This window comes from Sceloporus occidentalis, unplaced genomic scaffold, assembly GCF_023333645.1.
Source record: "Sceloporus occidentalis isolate IW3139 unplaced genomic scaffold, rSceOcc1.0.p SCAF_1, whole genome shotgun sequence".
Taxonomy (NCBI): domain Eukaryota; kingdom Metazoa; phylum Chordata; class Lepidosauria; order Squamata; family Phrynosomatidae; genus Sceloporus; species Sceloporus occidentalis.
This window is the reverse complement of record NW_028316981.1, coordinates 305,602,642-305,626,926: the sequence shown is the minus strand read 5'-3', so window position 1 is coordinate 305,626,926 and position 24,285 is coordinate 305,602,642. Positions and strand designations below refer to the sequence as shown.

Here is a 24,285-nt window from a genome sequence, read left to right as displayed (position 1 = left end):
GTTTGTATATGAAAGGCAGTAGGTTTTAATGTAAAGAAGGAAAGGAACACTAAATGTATTATGTATTGTGATTAGAAATGTTTGTCTATGTTTGTTTTTGTTTTGTAAGTTTAATAAAAATTAATTAAAAAAAAGAAAATGAAGGGTGTTTCCACCTCCATCACTGGAAAACTAACATGGTATATATAGTGGTTTGAGTGTTGGCCTAGGACTCTGGGAGACAGTCACCTCAGCCATGAAAACCCACTGGGTAAGCAACAGCAAAGTTCTCCTGAACAAATCTTGTCAAGAAAACCCTGTGATAGATCTGCTTTAGGATTGCCATAAGTTGGAAAAGACTTGAAGGCACACGACACACATACAATCTTGGGCAAGTCACACTCTCTCATTCTCAGATGGAGGTACTGGTATAAGATGATTTCAGATGTCCACCTACATCAGTCCAGCACTGGTAATATATCGCAAGATGGCTAGACTCAAGGCTTGCATAAAGAAAGTATAAAAACATTTAGAATTAAAGACTGCTAAGATCAGGAATTTCCTTTGGGTATCAAAACTGAATGGAGTTCAAAGCCTTTCTACACAAAAAAATCTGTCCATTAGTCCAAGCATGCTTCATTTTAGCAGTATAATTTAGAGATGTAACATTTGGATGCTGCTGCTGTTAAATCAGAGAATCAGAAATTCTTGCCGTTCTACTACTCTACTACTTGCTGTTTTACACTCAAAGATCTGCCAGTTGAACCAGATCTACCTTCTCCTCACTGGATATACAGCCTTCATTGCTAAATTAGCAACCATTAATTATGATAATTATTGGGTTTGTGAGTTCAGGGCATGCTTGTTTTGGAGCAATTTTAGATCTGGTGTATTACCATATAAGACAGAAACAGAAAGGGCAAGCAAGAGAGATCTTTGCTTCTCATATTCACAGATGTATTTTTGGTCACAGTATTACATTATGTCATTTTATTAAATTTTAAGTCATTTTATACTTGTTTGTCCAATTTCCCTATGTATTGTGAAGAGGCAGATTATCTGCCAAGGGATTTTGCAATGCTAAGTACGTATCTTTATATATGTGTGTGCGTAAAATGATTAATGCCAATGTGTTATGCTACTGGAAAACAGATTAATCACTGTGTTTAGGATTTAGTAATCTCTCACTCAAGGCAACCTTATAATGGAAGTAAATCATCTTACTGTGACTGGGTGAGATAAAAGGGTGTGAGTGGGAAGGGGCATAACAGCATTAATGAGGTGAAAATATCCAGTGTTGGTAGGAAAATGCACAAAAGCAACCTGCTCAGCTGGGTACCAATATAAAGATTGAAATGGGACAAAATGTTCCCCAGCTAGTTGCTCAGTGTTGTGAGCACATGTTATCTTGCAAAATTGATTTTTTTAGTGTGAGTTTCAATGCATGCCCCAGATTACAATCCACAGAGATGGCCATCTTTTGGGGGTGTTTTTGTTTTGTATTTTTGCTTGATAGGACGTTAGACTAGATGGCCCTCACAATTCTTTCTAACTCTGTAATTCTATGTGATGCCAGGAGTGGCAGGATGTATCATTCAAGTGTCATTTTATTTCAAAAAAAATCTTCAAGAGTTTAAAGTTAGTTTCATATTCTTTATTTAAACTCTAAAAGCTCTAACCACATTCCATGTGGGGAAAAAACACATGTAACCTTTGAGGAAATAATCTTCCCATCAGTCACTAAACATATCCCAAATAGGCTTGATCAGCCACGTGACAGTTTTAAATGCAGTGAGTTATAAATACAATATATCTAGATTTAAACTGATACTAAGACTGTGAATTACAGACAAGATGCCTCCGTAAAGGATGGAGATTTTTCATTCTCATGTAAGGTCTTGATAGGACATCTGCTATCCTTTGCTGGAAAAGCCTTTCTGCTTCCAATGCTCTTGTATATTCTTGGTGCTCCTCCTCCTTTTCAGATTCATGGGTCTGCTTGTTGTGTTTGATCTGAGCTTGGAGTTCTTCCTGATATTTCTTTGCTTGCTGCATAGACCTGTAGGTAACATAATAAAATGTTATATAAATCACCAACAGCAGAACACCTAGTACTTCAAGCATTCTTAACACATTCTCGGATATGGTCTGAAGATGAACAATGCAGGTTTCCTGATTGAAGCTAAACCAGTATGGACTAACTTAGTACTGTACCTGGATGAAAGAATGCCAAGTGTTTGCATGTTTCATGCAGAATGGCCCATGTTTAGGGGCTGCAAAAGCTGTTCCATATGGATCTTCAGCTTATGTACCCATTGAAGTAAAATAACACACATAGAATTAAAGAATGCTGAGATCAGGATTTTGGTTACCAAAAAAAATTTGTGTCTTTCCATGCAAAAATCTGACCATTAGTCCAAATAGTCTTTATTTTAGTAGTGCCCCAAATCCCACATTCCACTTGACTTGTGCTGTGATTAGGAAGAGCAGATGACAATTGCACTCACAACAGATGGACCTGTTGCCATTGGAAGACAGAAATGGCTTCACGTACATACCAAGTGCTGGAAAGTCCATCTGTTGTCAGTGCATATGGTGTACTCACAGAAGTAAAATTCCTTACTTCATATTTGCTGGCCTACCATCACAAGATTTCCAGGGTTTGGGATTTTCCTGAGGTTTGAGATGTCTTAGGAGTCCAGCACCTCCTCTTGTAAGACCTGAGGTTGGTCTTACACAGACCTAATTCACATGTCCCAGCGAATCTTGAACTGGCAGCTGAGTTGCAAGGATATTGTAGGACCAGGTCTACTTTCTTCTCAACCTTCTTCATGGTGTGTCAAAAGTTTTGAGTGTCTGACTTTGAAAACCTGTCAACCTTGGCTGGATGACAAGACTCCTGGTAATCCCAGGTATGCCATTTTGAGCTCCCTCTAGGAAAGGTGGAATGTAAATACATATAATAAAATCAATACACCTAGAGTCAGCACTTACACCTGCATCCTTCGGCAAGTGGCAGTGTCCCAAATACTCTACCATCAGCTCTAGACAACTGGATTTGCCACTTGTCTGACATTTTAATTACCCATAATGCCAGGGAAGAGCCCTCCCTCCAATCCATCTGCCTTGGTCCAGGCCTCAGAGGGAGAGAAGAACCACTGGACCTCATCCCCTTTCCCTCCATCATTCCCTTCTCCTTTTGTTTCGTGTCTTTTAGATTGTAAGCCTGAGGGCAAGGAACTGTCTGATTAAAAATATTAATTGTAAGCCGCCCTGAGAGCCATTAGGGCTGAAGGGCAGGATATAAATACCTACCTACCTACCTACCTAAATAAATAAATAAATAAATAATATCACAAGCTAGAGCTGGACAACAACCTGGAATGATGATATCAGAAACACATGATTAAAGCATTAGGTAGGTCATAGCCACTTGGCACTGGTTGCAGCACTGTTGCTACTTGCTGTCATTATTGCTAACCATGAGGAAAACCTCTGCAGGACCCTCCTCAGTTCTGGAGCCAGGTTTGAATACAACTTGCAGACACTTTCTTAGTATTCTTTACAATGAGCTGGAAGGAAGGCCAGAATAGTTAGCTCCCATATTGTGCCAAGAACTTTGAGAGAACAGTGGCTGGCCTAAGGTTATGTCAAGAGTCCATGGCTCACATGTGATCAGGCAAGTGGGAGAACAATTGGGTAGTGGAATATATTTTCAGCATTATTCTCTATATGTTGCAATAAGGGATAGTGGCTTCTGTACCAGCAGTGGTTTCAGAAAAAACCAACAACAGCCTTCTCCTAGTTCTCCCCATTAATACAGCACTATGACATTTACGTTGTTTGTTTGCTTGTCCTGTTTTTCCACAAGCCCTTTCAGACTTCTCTAAAACAAAAATTGAAACCAGAGACAGAAATAACATGGAAAGAACAGGGATGGGTTCCTAACATCACAAAAACAAAAAAGAACAGGTCAAAACATTTCAGCAAAGTTTTTATCTAAACATAAAAATATGTACATGTGAAATTGGGGGGGGGGGGGAGGGGGACTGGTCAAGTAAACCTTATATAAGTAAACAAATCATTTTGAACCTTTTAGAGGCCATGTGAATCCTTCTTCCATTTTGGTGGCCAAACTATGGTTTCTTAAAATGTTAGGGTAGCTGTTGGGACAGGCTTATCTGTTCTCCCCTCTTTTCTCTGTTTTGATGTTCAATAACCAAAACAGAGAAAGCCTCCAGCTACACAGACAATGAGGAGGGAAAAAGTGGGTAGGCATAAAAAACCCTTCATTTTAAAAAAGCATGACTGTTATAGCTTTGTTAACTGAAGTGTATCATATTATTATTATTATTATTATTATTATTATTATTATTATTATAGTTTATTTACATAGCACTGTAGATTTGCACAGCGCTGTACATAGAAATAATAAAATTGATAAAAATGAAACCAGCCAATGGCACACATTCTACAAAATACATATAAAACAATAGGTAATAATACAGGATAGAATTAGATAAAATAAGCAGGCAACAATTAAAAACATCAAATCAAATATCAGATAAATAATCACACAATGCCTAGGAACACTTCCCTGAACAGGATGGTCTTCAACTTAGTTTTAAAACTAGTTAAAGAAGTGAAGACCTGTACTCATGGGGGAAGAAGGTTCCAGAAGTGAGGGGCTTTATATATATTTTTAATATTTTCAAACCATGGATGGTTGACTCCGTGGATAAAAATATCCATGGATATGGCGGGCTGGTTATATATGTGCTCATATGTGTATTTGTTTCTGTTATAAGTTCCAGATAATGAACTAAGATGCCTGAAAATTGGATACTATGAAGCCCCTCAAATGTGCACCTTGGAGTTTTTGTCTTTTTTTTTTACAATTAGTTGAGTAATTACAGTTTGCATGTAATCTGCAGTATCATCTTCAGTCACTAAGTGGCAGAATTCCTTAATCTTCCCTAGAAGTAGGGCTGCCATACTGAATTCCTTAGAGGGCCCCTGCCAAATGCTGTGTAATATTTCCTTTTGCAGACACCTAAAAATTCACACAATTTAAATGGGAGAAGGGGGAAAGAAAGAAAAATCCTGGTAGCAAGTATAGAAGTGGAGAACGGAATAAGCAGAAGGAAAACTGAGTAAGCATCAGACAAAAACCAGGAAGAAACAAAAAGGAAGACAGTAAGCAACAACAGGAAATACGATAAAGAACAGAAGGAGAGGAAGAGCAGTTGGGTAAAAATTATGGGTTTTCTTATCTCTATGAAGCTGGGCAGTTCCGCAAGTGCAAGATAAATACTACTAAATAACAAGTGTGCACTTCTTTCCAGTCATTTCAAATGTTCCTCATTAATGTCTGCTTCTGCAATGAGGAACACTGCAAAAGAAGGTATCTTTTAGAAGGTACTAATTTTGATGGAGAAATTAACACAGACACAACACAGAAGTGTAAACACACTAGAGCTCCCAGCAGCTATCCCATAAAATATAGATACCATACAAATCTTGAGTTAAATCAAACTATTGCAACAAAGAAGTGTTATTTTTCAACTGATACTGAAGTTGGGATTCCTCAAATCCCATTGATGCATTTCACACTTTGCCTCTTTTATATTCAACTAACAGGTGATTGCCACCAAAGTTGAGAACTGACGACAGTTTTGTTAGTAGCAGATCTGAACATGACAAGGAGAATGAGGCAGAGATACATGACTGACAAAATGACTAAAACCACAAGCAAGATCCAATTTGTAGTATACAATGACAGAGCCTAGAATAATGCCTTCAAAAATAATTTTAATACCTGAATTTGAATTGTGACCCTCATTAGACTTGACTCATTGAATAAGTGAGGCTTATAGAAGTGGTGATTCAAAACCCAACACTACTTGATACTACCAATAGAATTCAAGTCTTTGTTTCACATCAGAAATAACCTCAAGATCTTTATTACAGTTATACCAAACTTTCTTCTATCATGAACCCAAAGCAGTGTAGATGTAAGGTCTGGGTGGGGCACGGTCCAAGGAAACCTCCCATCCCGCTGTTGACCAGATCAGAAAAGTTGTTCACAGAATGTACCTTCAGATGATGACTGCATAGCCCTACAGATTCTGGAAGCTAAGGTCCAAAACACACTGCAGAAATAATCCAGTTTGAGACCACTTTAACTGCTCTGGCTCAATGCTAGGGAATTTGGGGAACTATTTTGTGAGACATTTAGCAGTCTCTGTCAGAGAGCTCTGGTGGCACAATAAACTACAATTTCCAGGATTTCCTAGCACTGAGCCAAGGCAGTTGAAACGGCCACAAACTGGATTATTTCTGCAGTGTGTTTTGGACCTAAGTTATGGTTCCCCAGTCCCCTCAGCCCCATATACTTCATTGCTCTTTCTAACCATAGATGTTTATATCTTCTTCTAAAAATTTTGCACACTGCACAGAGAACTCTAGTTTTGTGTGGTTTGAAGTCTAAATCCAATTTCTAGTCTAGAATAGATCTGCTTTTATCAATGGAACTCACATAAATGTTGCTTTACCATGTTTCCATTTATTTAATGAATCTACTTTTGCTGTGACTTAATAGTTGGATTTAGGTCTTATTAAAACAGTATTTTGACTTCATTCCCAAAACCTCCTTCTCAAGGTTCCTAACCTTAATAATAATTCAGATAAAAGCAGAAACAAAGGTAAAACATAAAACTGCTTAAGTACACAAATTATATTGTGTACTTTATATTTATATTTAACAACCAGTTTAAACCTCACCAAGCATGACCAGTTTAAACACTAAAAGTTCTGTCTAAAATATCTTCCCATGCTGGCAGAAGAACCCTGTGAAAAATCCTGCTGAACTGCTTTCCTCTCTGATATCCTTATGGTTACCAGAGAGAAAACTAGAGAAGATTCCTGGAGCTTTAAGGGCTGTGTAGAAAAGAATATTTCAGCAGGTGTTGCTTGCCACACAACTAGGAAATAAGCAACACCTGCTTTAACTCCCTCTCTTATACAACCATTAAAAGTACATGAGCCCTATCTAATTCTCAGTCTGACAGCCCTAAAGGTAACAGAGGCCTGTTACAGACTGCCAAAATAAAGCTGCTTCGGGTCTCTTTGGAGGTATGCTGTTTAAATGATGCATGCATCCTAAGAATCCGGAAGCTGCACCAAAAGTTGCACTCCAGTGCTTAGGAATGGAGTGGGGCTTTGGCGTGACCTCCGGACTCTTAGAACCCATGCATTATTTAAATGGCATACTTCCAAAGAGACTCGAAGCAGCTTTATTTTGGCAGTCTGTAACAGGCCAGAGAAAGGATCATCTTAGCAGGGTGTTTCACAATGTGAAAGTAGCCTCTGATAGTGGCAGGAACAAGAGAAGAGCTTCCACAGAACATCTGGAAACCTAGGGAGGCTGATACAGTAGGATACAGTCTTTCATACAGCCTTGCCTCAAGCTGTATAAGGCTATATAGCTCTTAACCAGAATTGCCAATAGTGTCTGGAAATAAACTGGCAATCAGTGACACACTTGTAACAAGGAGCCATATGTTCAGTATAACTGGGGTGCCAAGTGAAGTAATAGTCAGGACTCATAGCTCTTTAATTGTTGTGTAGAAGAGGGATCTTCAGCAGGTTTTTTTTTTTTGGGGGGGGGGGTCACCTGCTAAAATTCCCTCTTCTACACAACTATTAAAGTGACAGGATCTCTGCCCATTACTTCCAACTCTTCCTATGATCAGTTCCAATCAACAGGCTCACCACCAGATTCTGAACCAGCTGAAGCTTCTAGATACTTTTCAAAGGCAGCATACATTCAGCTCAGGAGAAATTACCTTGCATATCTTTCCTCTTCTAGATGCTTGTATTCTTGAATGGCTGCATTTAACAATTCCCTGTCCCAAATAAGTTTCTCTTGTTCACGGGCATTTCTTTGCACTAGAAAGTTAACATAAACAGGACAAGTAATTGGCTAATACTGAAAGTCAATTAAATAACATCAAAAGAGCCTGTTCGGGCCTATTCCAGATATTTGCTTAATTACTACATTGATTTTACTATTTCTTTTCTATTCTTTCTTGAAAGAATAGAAAGCAACATGTAAAATATTCTTCTTAGTTTTAACCTCAAGATAATTCTGTGAGGCAGAACAGTCTGAAAGATCATACAAAGAGCTGTGTGGCTGAGGATTTTAATCCTACACATGGCCCTGTGTAGTGTTCTGCTTCCACTGTCACAACCCAGCAATTCTGAATGGACTGAAAAGGAGAGCAATGAGATACATCACCCTTGCTCAACCTGGTGCCCTCTCAATGTGTTGTATTACAACATATGCCATGCTGGGTGGGGGATAATGAGAGTTGTAGTCCAACACAAACGAAAGGCACCAAGTTGAGCAAGACTGCTCTAGTTAATAATGTGTCTCTGTAAGGGCCTTACTCTTCTCCTCAATTTGAAGCCGCCTTGTATCCATGACCTCTTTCAGTAAAGCATCTCTGGCAGCTTTCATTGTCTTCTCCTTTGCAGCCCTCTTTGCCCACATCTTGGCTATCTCCTCTGCCCGCAGCTTGTCCATTTCTTTTTCCCGTTGCTTCTCCTCTTCCATCTGTTGAGCCAGGTATGCCTGATAGATCTGCTGTTCTTTCAAGAGCTCTTTCTGCAAAATGCAGACAAGGGACAAGTGGTCAGATAAAAAGGAAGGAAAAGGAAAAGGCATTTTAACCACAAAGCCTCCAAAGTTATGAATTATTGACAACATCCCTGTTGATTAATTTGAAAATTCATGGAGTTTAGCAAATCAGCATCTCATTCCCTTGGGGAATGATATATTATCAGCCAAACCACACTAGCTGTCTACTTGTTTTAATTTCTGTGGCATAGTCCAAATTGTGTGAGTTGATCAGGGCATGAGGGGAGTAAACAGGCAGGTCAGCAGACTCCCTGCATCTTGCCAGGATTTGATTGGATCAACGTTTGATCACTTTGTGGCAGAAATTCTTACTTAAGATATACAATGTTGGGATCTGAGATGCCTGCAACTAGCCAAGAAAATATATACATATATATTTGAGCCCAAGTGAAAAACACGACTACCTGAAAAACATTAACCTCATGAGCAGAGGCAGTAAATACTATTAGGTAAAAGAGCAGTCAGTTAGCAACCTAATGCCTTTATACCAGAAGTGAGGATGTGTGGCTCTCTAGATATTATTCTAATGTATCCTTAAGCATTGGCTGTGACGGAAGTTGGAGTGTCACATGTTCCCCATCCTTGTTTCATACAAATCTATGATTCAGCCATATTTAGATGACTGCATCCATATGTATTAACTTTGTATATGTATAACTTTGATTGCCCCATCTCAAAAAGTATAAAACAAAACCAGAAAAAAGACAGTAAAAGGCAATTAAAATATTTGAGGTATGGAAATAAATTTGCCATAAGAAAAAAAAACCCTGAAATGTTGGGGGTGGAATCAATTTAGAAAAATATGACTTGGAGGGAACTTGACACAGGCTTATGCAGTTATGCCTGGTGTGACAGAAATAGAGAGCTAAATCTTTTGATTGCTCTCCCAACTCACAAACCGAAGATCAACTAGTGAAATGGAATAGCTGTTGAGAAAGGAGAGAAATATTTCTTGATATGATGCACAACCACCTTTTTGAATTCACTGCCATGACATCATGACTAGTACCTTCAATAGCTTTAAGGAAGAATTAGAGAAGTTAATGGGTTATATTTTTTTCAGTTGCTGGTAGCTAAAGGAAACTTCTAATAATGGAGACAGTATCCTTTTGGAGACCAGAAGTTGGAGGGACAAAGTACATTAGGACTGGAAGAATTAAATACTATCTAATTTATTTATTTTTGGAGGGGGGCAACTAAGGACCCTGATAAAATAATTAGTCATGCTAACTCAGTAATTCTGTTTTCAGAAAACAAGCATAGAATTACAGAATCATAGAGTTGGAAGAGATCACAAGGGCCATCCAGTCCAACCCCGTGCCATGCAGGAACTCTCAATCAAAGCACACCCCGACGGAAGGCCATCCAGCCTCTGTTTAAAGACCTCCAAGGAGGGAGACTCCACCACTCTGAGACAAAGTGTGTTCCACTGTCAAACAGCCCTTACTGTCAGGAAGTTCCTCCTAATGTTGAGGTGGAATCTCTTTTCCTGTAGCTTGCATCCATTGTTCCAGGTCCTGTTCTCTGGAGCAGCAGAAAACAAGCTTGCTCCGTCCTCAATATGACATTCATTCAAGTATTTAAACAGGGCTATCATATCACCTCTTAACCTTCTCCAAGCTAAACATCCCCAGCTCCCTAAGGCGTTCCTCATAGGGCATGATTCAAGACCCTTCACCATTTTAGTCACCCTCCTTTGGACACGCTCCCTCAAGATGGTGGTCGGAAGAAGGGCTCTTAAGTCTTTCAGGCCAGGCCTCTCTCCCCCTCAAGATCTAGACACTATACCTCTATTGATGCAGCCTAAAATCGCATTGGCACTATATTGTCAGGAGTGCAAATGAACAGTGCAGCTGTTATTATTGTGAGTGAAAAGACAAGACAGGCTGGATGGAGGGCCAATCTTACAATTGGCAAAATGGGACAACCACATCAGGCAGCAGATGCTGGGGAACCATTCCTTTGAAGCTCTCCGACCATTTCTTCTCTTTATGGAGAGACTTGTGTCTGCCTGCCTCATGTCCTGAGCTGTACTACCAAAACTAACCTGCTGCCCTTGGATGTCATGGATGCTATCGTACTGCTGCAATAAGAATTAATCTCAACACCTTCCAACCTTTGTACCTAAAAAAGGAATCCCCTTGTCCTTTGCTTAAAGCGGCAAAAATCTCAGTCTGGCCCTGGCAGGCTGCAGAATAAAACAGCCACTGAGAAATTCCTTGTGATGTGGAGGGGTGGAAGGCATGCTATGGAGATAGCACAAAAAATGGTCTACCTTGGGAATCTCTTTTCTTTACATGACATTTTCCATATCCAAGGGTTTTACTCATTGAGATGAGCTGTTAATTAAAGCATTTATTTTTAAGCAAGCTGTGAACGTCCAAGCCTGATGGAGTCTATCTGGGTTTGTTTTATTCTCCCTGCTGTTAAGATACTGTTGATGATTCAGATTTTGCTATTGGGTTGGATGCTTAATCAATATTTTAAATATTGCTCTCTCCTTTAAAAGTTTTGCAAGTCAGTGAAAAAGCATGATTTTTTTAAAAAAAAATTCAAATATGTATGCAGAATTTAGAACATGCTTTTTGCTCATGAGCCTAAGCTTTGTTGGAAGTTTACTGAGGGCTCTTCAGTAAAAATAGGCTTACAGTGGCAGAGCCAAAACCCAAACAGTCCACTGTCTGCCACATACATACACACGTGGGACAGCAACTTACCCAAACAATACATGAATGGAGAGTGGCACCTCCTATGCACCTCCAATCCTGTGCAATGTAAGGAATTTTTTGGCTGACCTAGAGACATTCTTTCTAGGCAGATAAAGTTATGTGGGAATGCTCACGGGAAAGCAGGCAGTTTGAAAGGCTGCCAGCCCATTATGTCTGCTTTCAACATATAGTTGATTTTTCAGGGCATTTAAGAAGAGCAGGGCCCTTTAGAGGTACCACAATGACAATCATACCACAAAAGGGATGGCTATACTGCACACCCTTCTGAGGCAAAAATATTCTTGTGATTGCCTACAATTGGGTTCTGACTGACAGGGAACATTATAGGGCAGATATGCCTTTAGCTGCCTGGTCTAGGATGCTGCTGTAGCTGTATTAAATCAAATCACTCTGCTAGTTGCAGCTACATGGATGTGTAAGAATGACATTATATTTTGCTATTCACTACTCTAGGACCTAAAGGTATTAGTTCAATCATGACACACATCATTTGCATGTAGCACACAATCTCAATCAATGATTTGCCTTACTTTCCTTTGCCTTTGGCTCTCAGTGTCCTCCAGGGATGCTTGAAGGGCATGATCCACAATCTTCATTTCTAAAGCCAGCTCCTCTTGCTTTTCTTCATTGAGACGCTTCCTCTTTTCTTTCATGGAATCCAGCAACATGTCTCTACACTCTCTCAATTTCCTCCGTCTCTCTATCTCAGCACGTTCATCCTCTAGTTTCATGAGCTGCCGTTCCTCTTCCTACAACAATGTTGAGAGGGGCTATTAATTCATACCTTTTGTCTTATCCTTTCAATGGAACAGTGGGATGGATTTAGTTTATTAAAACAGTAATGTAAAAAAAGGTGCAATTTGTTGCGCAGAGCAAACCTTTCTCAGATCAGAGTGATAAGTAAGTTCACCTTTTGACACTCTGTGACTAGGAAACCTCTTTCCTCCCATCTAACATCATGAAAATCCCCTCACCCATTTCTGCTTCTGGAGCATTAGGAACCATCTCAACTTTGAACAGGATATTGAGTTATACTGCCCACATTCCATTCATCTTCTTGCAGAATAACTCTCTGGTCAGAGATTGCTCATGCTTATACAATTTGGGTTGTTACAGCTGAGGCCAGAAGGGAATTTCAATTCATTTCAGATTGGCTTTCTCAGCCTTATGGGGGTGGGGTGGGGAGGCTTTTCATGCATGGAACATAGCTCAAACCATGCAGAGACCAGATTTACACAGGCACCTTGCTGTCAATTTCTGCTTTCTTATATTTTGTGTTGAATGGTTGGGTCTTCTTTCAGGCATTGACCTGGATGGGATGACTTTGTAGTCACTTGTAGTCACTTCCAGTGATCCCTGATGCATTGACATATAAATTGTACTATCAGTGATTTCCTAAAACATAGTAACTGGAAAAGCTTTCAAGCACATAAAGAAAATGAAGTAATGTATACTCATGTGTATACAAAAGAATCCCTTCTGACAATAGCAGTAGGAAAACTGGCTACTTTACCATCAGCTTAGCCTCTTCTTCCTTCAGTCGTTTTTCCTCCTGCCTCTGAGCCTCTACTATAGCCCGCTGAGTGTTAAGGATATTAATCATTTCACCATCCCGTCTGGATCTTTTCTGGGCTTCCTGCATTTCCCGTTTCTCCTTGGCCAATCTGTCCTCTTCCCAGAGAGCTGCAAAGATTGCCTCCTCCCGCTCTTTTTGCTTCTTTAGTTCCTCTTTCAGGGCCAGCTGGGCCAGGCGGTCTTCACACACCTCCAACAAGTGTCTCTTGTTCAACTGTGTCCGCAACTGCTCACAGGTTTCTCTAAGCCATGGGTAGTGAGAAAAGTAAATAAATTTCTTTAGATGCATAAGTATCTAGTTTATTTTAAATGCATTGCATACATAAAAGTCATACCTACACTATGGCTAGAAAATACATGTCAAGACATGACCTAAAAAGTAGTTATTCCATAGATGAATAGTGTGCAATGGGGGAAAATGGCATGCAGTCCAGATTCTGACATCATAACAGTCAGCTCACTAAATGGTATTCTGCAATTTTTTTGATTTTAAAATTAGGTAGGGAACATGAAACCCCGAGGTCAAAACCAGCTTTCCTGGGTTCCCCACATGGACATGCCCACCTCTCCAAGACATGAACATGTGGTACTTTCCCAGGTTTTGTACATGCTTTTTCTCCATTCTGCAAAATTGAAATACTTTCCCTAGGGCTTAGTTATATGCAGTAAGAGTTTCAACCTAAAATATGCTGATGTTTTTGGTCCCATTCTTTTGCCTTAGACAAAAGAAAAGTGTGCAGAATGCAGTCCCCTTTGGATGTGACCCAGATGCATAGTGAGAAGAAGCACAAGTCATTCATCCATTCTGTTTTGCCAGGTCTCATTTCTCGACATCAAGAAGTGGTCCTAAGTGACAGTACCTGCAGCTAGCTAAGGAAGTGAGAGAATTGCCCAGACAAGAGACCCATAAGCAATAGGTCTCTCCTGGTATTTGACTGACTAGGAAGGAACAACATGACAGCCCTTTTGTTTTTTGGACTCAGAGCAGAGAAGTCCACACTTATGGATACTCATACCATCTAAGATCTATCCCAGAGATGAGGAAACAGTGATGCTTCCAGACTCCCCAAAACACCTGTTTTCTGGCCACAACAAGAGTGAATTGAATCTCCTGGAAGCCTTCTGGACAGGCACTTTATATTTTAAACAGATTGCAAGCCATCTCTCTCCTATTTAATATAATCAACAACAAAAAACAACAACCAGATTTCAAAATCAGAAGTATCTGGGTTTTCTGTTGTTGGTATTTTAGGGTCCCTGGTGAGGACCCTGGAGGATCCTAGAGAAGAAAATTTGTTCCTGGACCCAGTGAAGTTGCCCTGATCTAAGAGCCTTTCCCTTGTCCCTATCCCTGGGCATATACTTTGCTCTCTAGAACCAGCCACATCGCCACTCAATTTCTGTTTAGTAAGTATACTGCCTCTTTGTTTCTCTTCCACTTTTTCCTAGTTCTTGCCTTGTCTATATTTCATTACTGTTTCACTTTCCCATTTTATATTGCTTTGGGCAATATCACTGAAAAAACTTTTCATACATTTTTATGAACTGAATAAATTTTAATACGAGAATGCGTTATATGTGATAAATTGCTCACCACGGCACAAAGCAGATTTAGGATTTTGGGGAGGCAAAGGGCAAGATGCTTTCAATGGGCTGTCTTTGTTGACATATCAGGGCCCAATCCATACAGAAGAAGAGGGCTAAATGACAGGAGGCTACACCTCCTCTTCACTCTTGTTACTTCCGACTCATCTGGAGGGGGACAATTAACAAAGCAAGTTTGGAGGGGTCTGTTATGGGGATCCTCTTAGGGGAAAACTACAGCTGATACCCAGTGATGCCAATATCAATTCCCTGCCTGTATTCCTTGTCCTAGGTTTGCTGGTTAATATCAGCAAACAGGCTGATCTATTAAGTATCTTCTGCTCTGGACATCCTTGATTGTGTCTCAAAACCAGGCAACCCTTCAGGACTTACACGTCCGATCTCTCTCTCCATCTGAGCAAATAAAGAGGAAACATAAAGCACCAACACCAATGTTGATTTAATGAGGCTTGTCATTCGAACCAATAACAGGAACTTAGTGCTGGAGTCTTCATTACCCAAGTAAGTGAGAAGCCAAAACAGCAGCTTTAACACATTTTACTAACCTTAGGAGAATACACAAAAACATTTTAAAGGAATAATTCTAATAAATTAACTGACTCTTGATTCTTTTGCTTGAGCTGGCAAGATGCCCTCTTTGGTCATCAACAGCATGCTACTCGAGGACAAGAAGAACAACATGCGTGTGTGGGCAATATGAAGGTTGAGTGAACACATCTGCCTCTTAACTGACACAGAGATGGTTTCAAGTAAGCATTTCAGGATACTTCTAAGGCCCTCACTGTGCTAGGGGTTATTGTTGTTGTGTGCCTTCAAGTTATTTTCAAGTTATGGCAACCATAAGGTGAACCTATTATGGAGTTTTCTTGGCAGAGGAGGTTTGCCTTTGCCCTCCTTTGAAGCTGAGAGAGTGTGATTTGCCTAAGGTCATTCAGTGGGTTTCCATGTTTGAGCAGGGATTTGAACCCTGTATTCAAATAATAGTCTAAAGCTCAACCACTACACCATGCTCGCTCTCTCTACTAGGGGGCTCATCATAAATCCTGCATCCTCTTGCACCTGCTGGTACTTTTACTTGCTCTTGACCTGTTCTCTCCAAGCCAACAAGTAAGCAAACCAGCAAGCATGCTACACCATTTCCTCTCCCTCTGGGAGATGTGCAGGTTGGGCACAGAAGGAAAGGAAAGAAAAGTGAATAAGTAACAACAGAAGTAGCAGTGAGAAGGGCAACGATGAGGAGATTGCACTGAGAGGGTCTTACCCACCAGTTCTCCAAAATCTGGAACCCAAAATGATCTGAAAGTTTTTTTAATTGACCGTTTTGCACCTATCATCTCTAGAGCTTGGATATGCTTGCTGGATTCTGGGAGCTGGAATTCAAAAACTAAGGCGCGTTACAGACCACCCCTTTGGGGCAGCCTGTAGGCGCACCTTTCCTCGCCGGATCGGGGCCTCAGCGGCCAGAGCAGCAGCCGCTGAAGCCCCGATCCGCCGCTTTCCGGGCTGCGGGGAAGCGACAAAAGGCCCCTTCCCCGCAGCCTGGAAAGGGGTGTCCTTGGGGCTTCAAGCCCCAAGGACACCCCGCGGCGGCGAGGAGAAGGAGAAAGGGGCCGCTTGGCCCCTTTCTCCTTTGGTCCGCTGGGCGCAGCCGTCTGAAGGCTGCACCCAGCGGACCAAACCAGGAAGGAGCTCTGAAACGGAGGCGCCCTAGGCGCCCTGCCGTGACCCCAATACGTCACAACCGTGCCATCTCGTTTGGAGGTGGCGCAGCCGTGACGTATCGATGACGGCGGCCGTGTGGAACGGCTGCTGCCATTTTGTGCGCGCATAGCGCACACTAAGGTTAGGGCGGTGCAGAAGCACCACCCTGTCTTAACCCTAGTACGCGCTCTGCGCGTACTTTTAAGCCCGTGTGTAACGGGCCTAACTTTGCAAGTTTTGAACCCATTTATGTTTCAACTAAATATTCTGGCAAATCAAATAGTGTATCAGCTAACTCAGCTAGAGCAAATTTGGAGAACACTTTTACAAATCCTTACACTGCTGTTTTCTGGGTTAGAGGCTACTGAAACAGGAATATGGTTATGATCTGTTCTCAGTTTAGATTTAATTTGCAGGTGCCAGAGTTTGACTCTGCAAATAAAAATCAAGAGCTTCACTGTTGATCAATAGGATGCCGTTTTTAACAATGACATAAGGAAGCAACATAAAAAAATACACCATTTTGGCATAAATAATTATGATGTACTAAAAGGAATGGACACTGCAAACTGAGCAAGCAATCAATTTTAGGTTCTGCTCTGGCTATTGCTTAAAATGAATGACAGTAACACAAGGTCATTATTGAATAAGTAAAAAAAGATGTGAACAACAACACATTCAGTTTGCCCTGGAGCATAAGGCAATTTCTTACATTCATCTGCTGTTGCTAATACAAGATTTATTTTCAAATAACCTGTAATTTTGGCTTCTTTAGTACAATTTGAATGCTGAAAATATTAAGCTTTCTCTCCTACTTGTACCAATTTTACCACAATCTAGAAGCAGTTATGCAGTTTGAAAACATTAGAAATCATGGTACTCCAAGAAAGTATGAAGGGTTCAAAATCCCATTAACAGAAACTAAGGGGCAAAATAGACCAGCAATAAGAGCCAACTTGGCGGTGGTGTGGGGGCATGGCAACTGCACACTGCACACTCTGACTCCGCCACCAATCCGGCTTCACGCTATCTGCCCGACCAGACGACGGCAGTGTGAGAATGCCCTGTGGCGCAGCAACCAGATGCCGCATGCCGCAGGAGCAGAGAAGAGCCACAGCAGCGACAAAAGGGGTGCCCTTTTTCTGACACAAAAAGAGGCAGCTTTCTACAACTCCTTTTTGTGCAGGGAAAAGGCCAGATTGGGACTGTGGCATGCAGTTGCCGCGGCCCCAATCCAGCACCTAAAAGAGGTAGTGTGACGCCGCCCCTTTAGGACTGTCTGTTTTCAGCCTAAATGATCCATTGTGTTCAATGGGGTTTACTCCCAGGAAGAATATGCAGAGGACTGGATAAAACTTTGTTATCCAGTTCCACATGAAGATACTATACACCAATCTAAGCATATAAACTTATGTTGGCATATAAGAAAATCTGTAAAATCTACAGTTGTGTAGTATCCTCATTAGAACCAACAGGAATGTCAAAAAATAGTCAGCAAATATTTAAATTTTCCAGAACTCTTCCTCAAACTCACAATGCAAAAGACACCATGGAGTTTTAGTGAAAAACTCTGCTCACTATCCTGTGACCTCTTGGCTGGGCCTAATAAAAACATTCTCCATGTAACAAGAAGTACAATATTCCAGTGATTTAGGAATGTATTAGACATCTAAAAGTAAAAATAAAAGTTAAATTAAAAAGCTAGCTAAAGCAGTGAATTTCTACTACTGTACAAAACAACTCTGCAATTGCTCCTCAATTCTATCAAAGTAAATTCTCCAAAACAGCTTTTACAGCCACCAATAAACATCTGCTCCCCCAGATGGTTGTTGGACTTTCTCACTTTGCTGTCCTAAGCGCCTTTGCTACAGAGCAAGCGACAATTTTAATGTCGCTTCCTAAAGTCAGGAGCCAAATTAGTGCCCTTCACCAACATTTATCCATTTTTATGGACCACAGCAGAATCATTGAGGCTCCCATCTCCTCTGCAAAAAATGACAAACGTTATACTAAAAAAGAGAGAATGATATACTGTTATGCCTTTTTAAAGGGAATTCTAATAATAATAATAATAATAATAATAATAATAATAAATTTTATTTATATACCGCCCTGTGGCGAACCAATCCGGGCAGTTTACAACTAATTCTAATTTTCTTTAATATAGACATATAAATACAAAATGCTCCCAAAGGCTAGAATAGAGAGGTTTTAAATGAAAATTTCTGTAGTACAGGAAGAGCAAATAAAACAGAATGTTCATGTGATGTATTTAAGAGAACCACAAAGCCATTTCTCCTATCACCCGCACAGGAAAATAAGCATTGTTCAGGGAAGCAGAAATTAGAACTCCCACCTCTGGATACAATACATCTGTTTACGTCAAAAGAGAAAAGCACTATGCAAAACAACTGGGATAGGGACCCTTTAGTCTTCCAGATGTCTGGGACATCCTCAATCATGAAACTCCTTACCATTTCCTATACCAGGCAAGGGTAATGAAGTTTCAGACCTCTGAAGGGTAAAAGCTTCCCCTTCTCTACAGTACACATTACAGAGGGCATCTGGGCTGCATTCCTCTTCACAGCAAGTGCAAATACTTCCACTTTCCTCTGCACTCCCTTTCAAAATGTCACTTCTTCTTGCCATTTTGAGAGGGTCTGCAGAGGAAAATGGGGGTATCTGGGGGCACCATAGGTCTTGGAGTGCTTGTGGGAGTGGAGCAGGGGTATTTTCACTGCCCCCAAATCATGCCATTTTTAAAAAATGAGAGTTGTGAGGTTTCTGGTACCACAAAGTAAAATCCAAAGGTTCCCTGTGATCCACAGACTGCATGATGCCCACCTCTGACTTATTTCCAACCTTTCCCCAAAACTGGGACTTCCAGTACCCTTTCTGGCCCTTGGGGGATGTTGCTATTTAGAGATGGACTCTCTGAGAAATATTATAAAGCCAAGGTGAATGATTTTTCAGCCAAAATGAAATGGTGGTGTGCTGAGGACCTTGGGAGTTTGGTCAGGGTCCCAAGGACTGCACGGGACCTCTCCTCCAAGGGCAACATGCAGCCCACGGGACAAACAATTCCTACCCCTGTACTAGCTATTCAATGGCTATTAGTGATAAAGAGCTCTGTGTATACAACTATAAACCTGTGGTCTTGATCTTGCTTTCCTTTCATGTACTGGTATGAAGAGTCCCTCCACCTGCCCACCCTCAATAGCAGACATTCAAAGGCTGAGGAAACCACCTCCCCTGGCTCTTGCCAGGGGCACCTGTGCTTATGACCAACATACCTGAACTGCTGCTCCTTTTTTTCTGCCACAACTTTCCGCCTAGCTTCCTCTCGCTTCTCTCTTAGTTGTTTTGCTCTTACTCTCATATTGGTCTGCCGGTCCTCCATGTTTTCTTCTCGTAATTCTATTTCAGCAAAGTAACCTTTTTCCTCTTCTTCCAGGAGATTTCTGAGCCTGGATATTGTCAATTAAGAATCCAGTGACAGTTGACACTTTTCAAAGTGAACCAAGATATTTTAGAGAATGCTTCAGAATGCTGAGTTTGTGTGAAAAAGAAGAATAGCACTACAAATCAGAAGAAAGAAGTCTCTACTTTGAGAAAAGAACCTGACAATGCAAAATGTACCTGTAATGTTCAGTGGCCAGTGACTGAACATTTAAGAGCTGTCTAGAAGTGGCATTATTTTGCTTTCCTAGAGCCTCTGGCATCTGTCACTAGAAACCAAAATTGCAAAAGTCAGCAGCAGCAACCTGTATATCGAAAACCTGCTCCATAAAGGACTAACTTTTGGCTGCACTGGCAGCCATTTCTAGACATTTCTAGTTATTTTCTTTGAAATCTGACATATACTAGAATTTCAGAATAAACAGACAGATAAAACAGATGTCAGGGCTCTTGCACTTTTCATAACTGTGCAGAACTGGCCATTTCAGAAGAAACTAGTATAAAAGTTCAAGAGCCCTGTCCTCTTTAATATCTAACTATTCTAATTTAGAAACAGAGTGGCAGCTGGAACACCCAAAATTAAGGAGTGAGGAATGTCTATACCCTTCTCTTATAGCTCTTATCTATGGCAAAACTACATCTAAGTATTTCTGGCCTAGGAAAACCCTTTGAAATTCACGAGGTCACCATAAGGTAACAGGTGACTTGAAGGCACATGCACTGACAGACAGACATTTTGATATATTTTATGCATAGTATGAGCCCCTTGAAGAACACTGATTAATAGACAGATATGAAAACTCCAAATAACTGTACTGATGAATTTAAGACTTTAAAAAGTTTTAAAATATTTTTAAATGATAAAATTTTAATTCTGGGTTCAGATCATACTTTTGGACTCATTTCAAATGAATTACACTTCAAACACTTTCACTTTAAGCATGGAAACAAAGTTGTGATGTCTAATGCAGTGAGGCTTGCTTAATTAATGCAATCCTCTAAACCATCAATAGCCAAACTCTGTAGGGTCAATCTACTCTTCATGTGCTGGACAACCAGGAATATTCATAATAATCCTCAAAACTCTTTTATGAAAAATGTGAATCCCTTGGCATAACCACTTTATTTATTCCATTAGACGTTTTTCTAAATTGTCTAAGGAGTTTGAGATAGTATGCATGGTCTGTCTCCATTTTGTCCTCACAAATAATCTGAGGTAGATGAAGCTGAGTGTAATTAATCCATAAGCATGCAGTAAACCTCATGGATGAATCATAATTTTAACTGGACTCTTCTTCATATTAGCCCAACTGAACAAGTACAATGTCTGTCAAATCCTAAGGCTTTTCAACTGTTTGAATGAGCCCAAAGATAAGAAGTCTATCTAAAATTTAAATAATAATAATAATAATAATAATAATGGTAAAAGTTGCAGTTTGCAGGCAGAAAAACTGCCACCTGTAACCAAGGGATTGGAAAAGTTGTCTTATGAAGTTAAAGAGTCAGGGAAGCTGTGAAAGTGGGGAGTACCTCTGAACAGACATAGAACTGAGCTGTCTTTTGTACGCTTAGTGAGAAAATGTCCAAATTCATAAGACCTGCATCTGGCCCTGCCAATGTTCTCTTTGCTACTCCTTCCCCACTCCACGTTTACACTTAGCTCCACTCACATGCTATAATGCAGCTCCCAAGATATTTCCTTAATTGGAATTTGATACTCAGACCAAAAAATTCCTTATGTCTGATCTGCATTGAGTGGCAACAATTCTCCAGGGTCTCAGACACAGGTGTCCCCTTATCCTTTAAATTTCAGATGCCAGGAACTGAACCTGAGACCTTCTGAATGCAAATCGTTTACCACTGAACAAGGAGCATCTCAAGGCAACAACTTGTCCATCTTTTAAAGTGCATCTTACTCTGATGATGTTACCAGAAACTTAACAATACATACTGTATAATATTTTTACCCTTTGAAAACTAGTGGGTAGCACTTGATCATATTGTTGTGGACCTCCAGATGCTGATAAACTACAATTCCCATCAACTCACCCAACTGGCCAAGAGGACTGGGGGAGAGAGGCATTGGAGTCTAATGACCCCTGGAAGGCCATATTTGTTCTAAAAACGATGAAAACTATTCTGTCCACCTCTAAACATGGGCAAAAAACTGAGGATTACCTCTCTCTCCTCTCCTCTTCCCCTGTCAGGTAGGCCTGCATTTCCTCATCAACCCTCTTCTGGACAAGACGATTGAGCCGTTTGCGTTCATCCAGTTCCTCCCTTTCATTGATCTGGCGGCCGACAAGATGGGCCTTTACGTGCAACTCAGCTTCATGGCGCTTTATTTCTTCGTCCCTCCAAAGAAGAAGTTGCTTTCCAAGGACATTTGGCTTTGGAAATGTGGCCCGCTGTAACAGAAGAAAGCATGCCTTTAGTCATAGGAAGCAGATTCAGATTTTACACCAGGCCTCCTTTTCTAGAGGAGAACTCATGCAGGATAATAAGAGGAGAAAGAAGAATGGGAACTTATGGCCAATGATCAGAAACCTCATTGCTGAGAAAGAACCAGCAGGCTGTAGCAAAATTCAATAGTGGGAGTTGTGTAGTCACCGAGAAACTGTTGAACCGCCATTCCCCACAGCACTCACCAACACAACCAAGGGTGAGAAAAGCTGTGGCAGGCGATGAAGGCAGATATACGAACACACAGCAGTTTTATCAGCACAGCTCTCACACAAGGATTTATGGTGCTGGGTCCGTTTGTGTGGAGCCAGGGATGATAATGTCTAATAAGAATAATAATTACGTTTATAGCTCAGCCTGCCCTGAAGGTTCAAGACAAGTCATAGAATCACAGAGTTGGAGAAGACCCCAAGGACCATCCAGTCCAACCCCATTCTGCCATGCAGGAAATCTCAATCAAGGCATCCCCGACAAATAGCCATCCAGCCTCTGTTCAAAAACCTCCAAAGGAGGAGACTGCACCACTCTCCAGGCGAGAGAGTGCCACCCTCAAGCAGCCCTTACTGTCAGGTGGGACTGTTTTTCCTGCAGTTTGCATCCATTGTCCCTTCAAATGCCTAAACAGGGCTATGATATCACCTCTTAGCCTTCTCTTCTCCAGGCTGAACATCCCCAGCTTCCCAAGTCTCTCCTCATAGGACATGGTTTCCGGACACTTCACCATTTTTGCCGCCCTCCTTTGGTCACGCTCCAGCTTCTCCATATAAACATGCTTCAGAGCTGGCCAGACAGGATTCACTGCCACAGAATGCATGGTTGGGGACTGACTGAGAATGATTTCCAGTTCATGCAGACGGGATCAATGGCAGCATGGCCAAGGGGAGTGTCCCTGTTCAGAGGAGTGGGCCTTTAGCCCCCAGAGGAAGCAAGAGATGGCCACCATCGCCTTCATGCCTTGAGAATCATTTGGCCGGCCATTACAGGAAACAAGGGTCCAAAACACACTGCAGAGATAATCCAGTTTGAGAGCGCTTTAACTGCCCTGGCTCAGTGCTAGGGAATCCTGGGAACTGTAGTTTGGTGAGACACTTAGCCTTCTCTGTCAGAGAAAGAGAGAGCTCTGGTGCCGCAATGAACTACAGCTCCCAGGATTCCTTAGCACTGAGCCAGGGCAGTTAAAGCGGCCTCAAACCGGATTATCTCTGCAGTGTGTTTTGGGCCTATGTTTAAGAGCTAGCCCTGTGATTTTTCTGGAGACCAGGGTTCGAACTGGAGCATATTCACGCCGTCCTCAGAGCATGGAGCGAAACGTAACAGGATCCAGAGAGAGATGCCAGATCTTGACATCAAGGGCGCATCCACACTGTGCCAATAACGCAGTTCGGCACCACTTTCGGCTCCCACGGCTCCTTCCGACAAAATCCTGGGATGTGTAGTTTGGTGAGGCATCACCCAGCGCCCCTTTTTATAGGGCAGACCTTGCAAAACTACAAATCCCAGGATTCCACAGGGATGGAGCCAGAGCGCAACACAAAGAAATAAGGATTATGATGATGAGGATGATCATTCCCAGGCCCCTGGAACTCACTACGGCGTACGAAAACGGCTTGGGTCCCTTCACTTCCCGCACCACCCGGCCCCCTTCCTTCGCCATCTTTCTCCAGGCCGAGCTGTTTGTTTACCACCAGGCCTCAGAGTGCTACCCGTTGCCACGGCAACCACACAGAGAGAGAGCGAGCGAGAGCGGGTGGGCGGCACCGCTGCGTGGCGACGTCATCACGCAAGAGAGAAGACCCGCCCCCCGTGCGCACGGCTTCTTAAAAGAGCGGTGCTCTGTCTTTTCTTTCCCCTGAACATTCCAGCGCCGCTCCCAGAGAGAAAGGAAGCAGGGCGCATGCGCGGAGGGAAAGGCCATAGGAAGGAAGGAAGGAAGGAAGGAAGGAGTGAACCACAAAGTTGGGCCTCTCTGGAGCTGAAGAGGGAAGGGCCTTTTGTGTCAGTCCTCTTGGAAGCAGCCCTTTGGAATGAGCTTCTGTAAACTGTTTCAGGAATAGCTGTCTTGGCCATATAGCA

At 41.6% G+C, this 24,285-nt stretch overlaps 1 protein-coding gene across 2 annotated transcripts; it reads right to left on the bottom strand.

The window, feature by feature from the left end:
- Positions 1-1,611: 1,611 nt before the first annotated feature.
- LOC149324189 (cilia- and flagella-associated protein 53-like) lies at positions 1,612-23,925 on the bottom strand. Of its 2 annotated transcripts, none has more exons than XM_089497420.1 (8): positions 23,801-23,925; positions 21,928-22,157; positions 19,584-19,757; positions 12,923-13,226; positions 11,940-12,158; positions 8,431-8,647; positions 7,827-7,929; positions 1,612-2,038 (listed from the first exon to the last, which is right to left on the bottom strand). In XM_089497420.1, the coding sequence occupies exons 1-8, from the start codon at positions 23,864-23,866 to the stop codon at positions 1,810-1,812; spliced, it is 1,542 nt and encodes a 513-aa protein (XP_089353546.1). In that variant the 5' UTR covers positions 23,867-23,925; the 3' UTR covers positions 1,612-1,809. The 2 variants fall into 2 exon arrangements, with proteins under 2 accessions (XP_089353546.1, XP_089353554.1); XM_089497428.1 differs by lacking the exon at positions 23,801-23,925 and adding an exon at positions 19,930-20,018 and having other exon boundaries at positions 21,928-22,016.
- Between the last annotated feature and the right edge of the window lie 360 nt (positions 23,926-24,285).

What these genes read in the sequence shown, in the direction of transcription:
- LOC149324189 (XM_089497420.1), bottom strand. Translation starts at nt 23,866, where the DNA reads ATGGCGAAGGAAGGGGGCCGGGTGGTGCGGGAAGTGAAGGGACCCAAG. An exon ending in AGCCGTTTTCGTACGCCGTA is followed by an intron (nt 22,158 to 23,800) that starts GTGAGTTCCAGG and finishes CTTCTGTTACAG; the next exon opens with CGGGCCACATTTCCAAAGCC. An exon ending in AGAGCCAAAGGCAAAGGAAA is followed by an intron (nt 8,648 to 11,939) that starts GTAAGGCAAATC and finishes TGCATTTTGCAG; the next exon opens with AAAGAGCTCTTGAAAGAACA.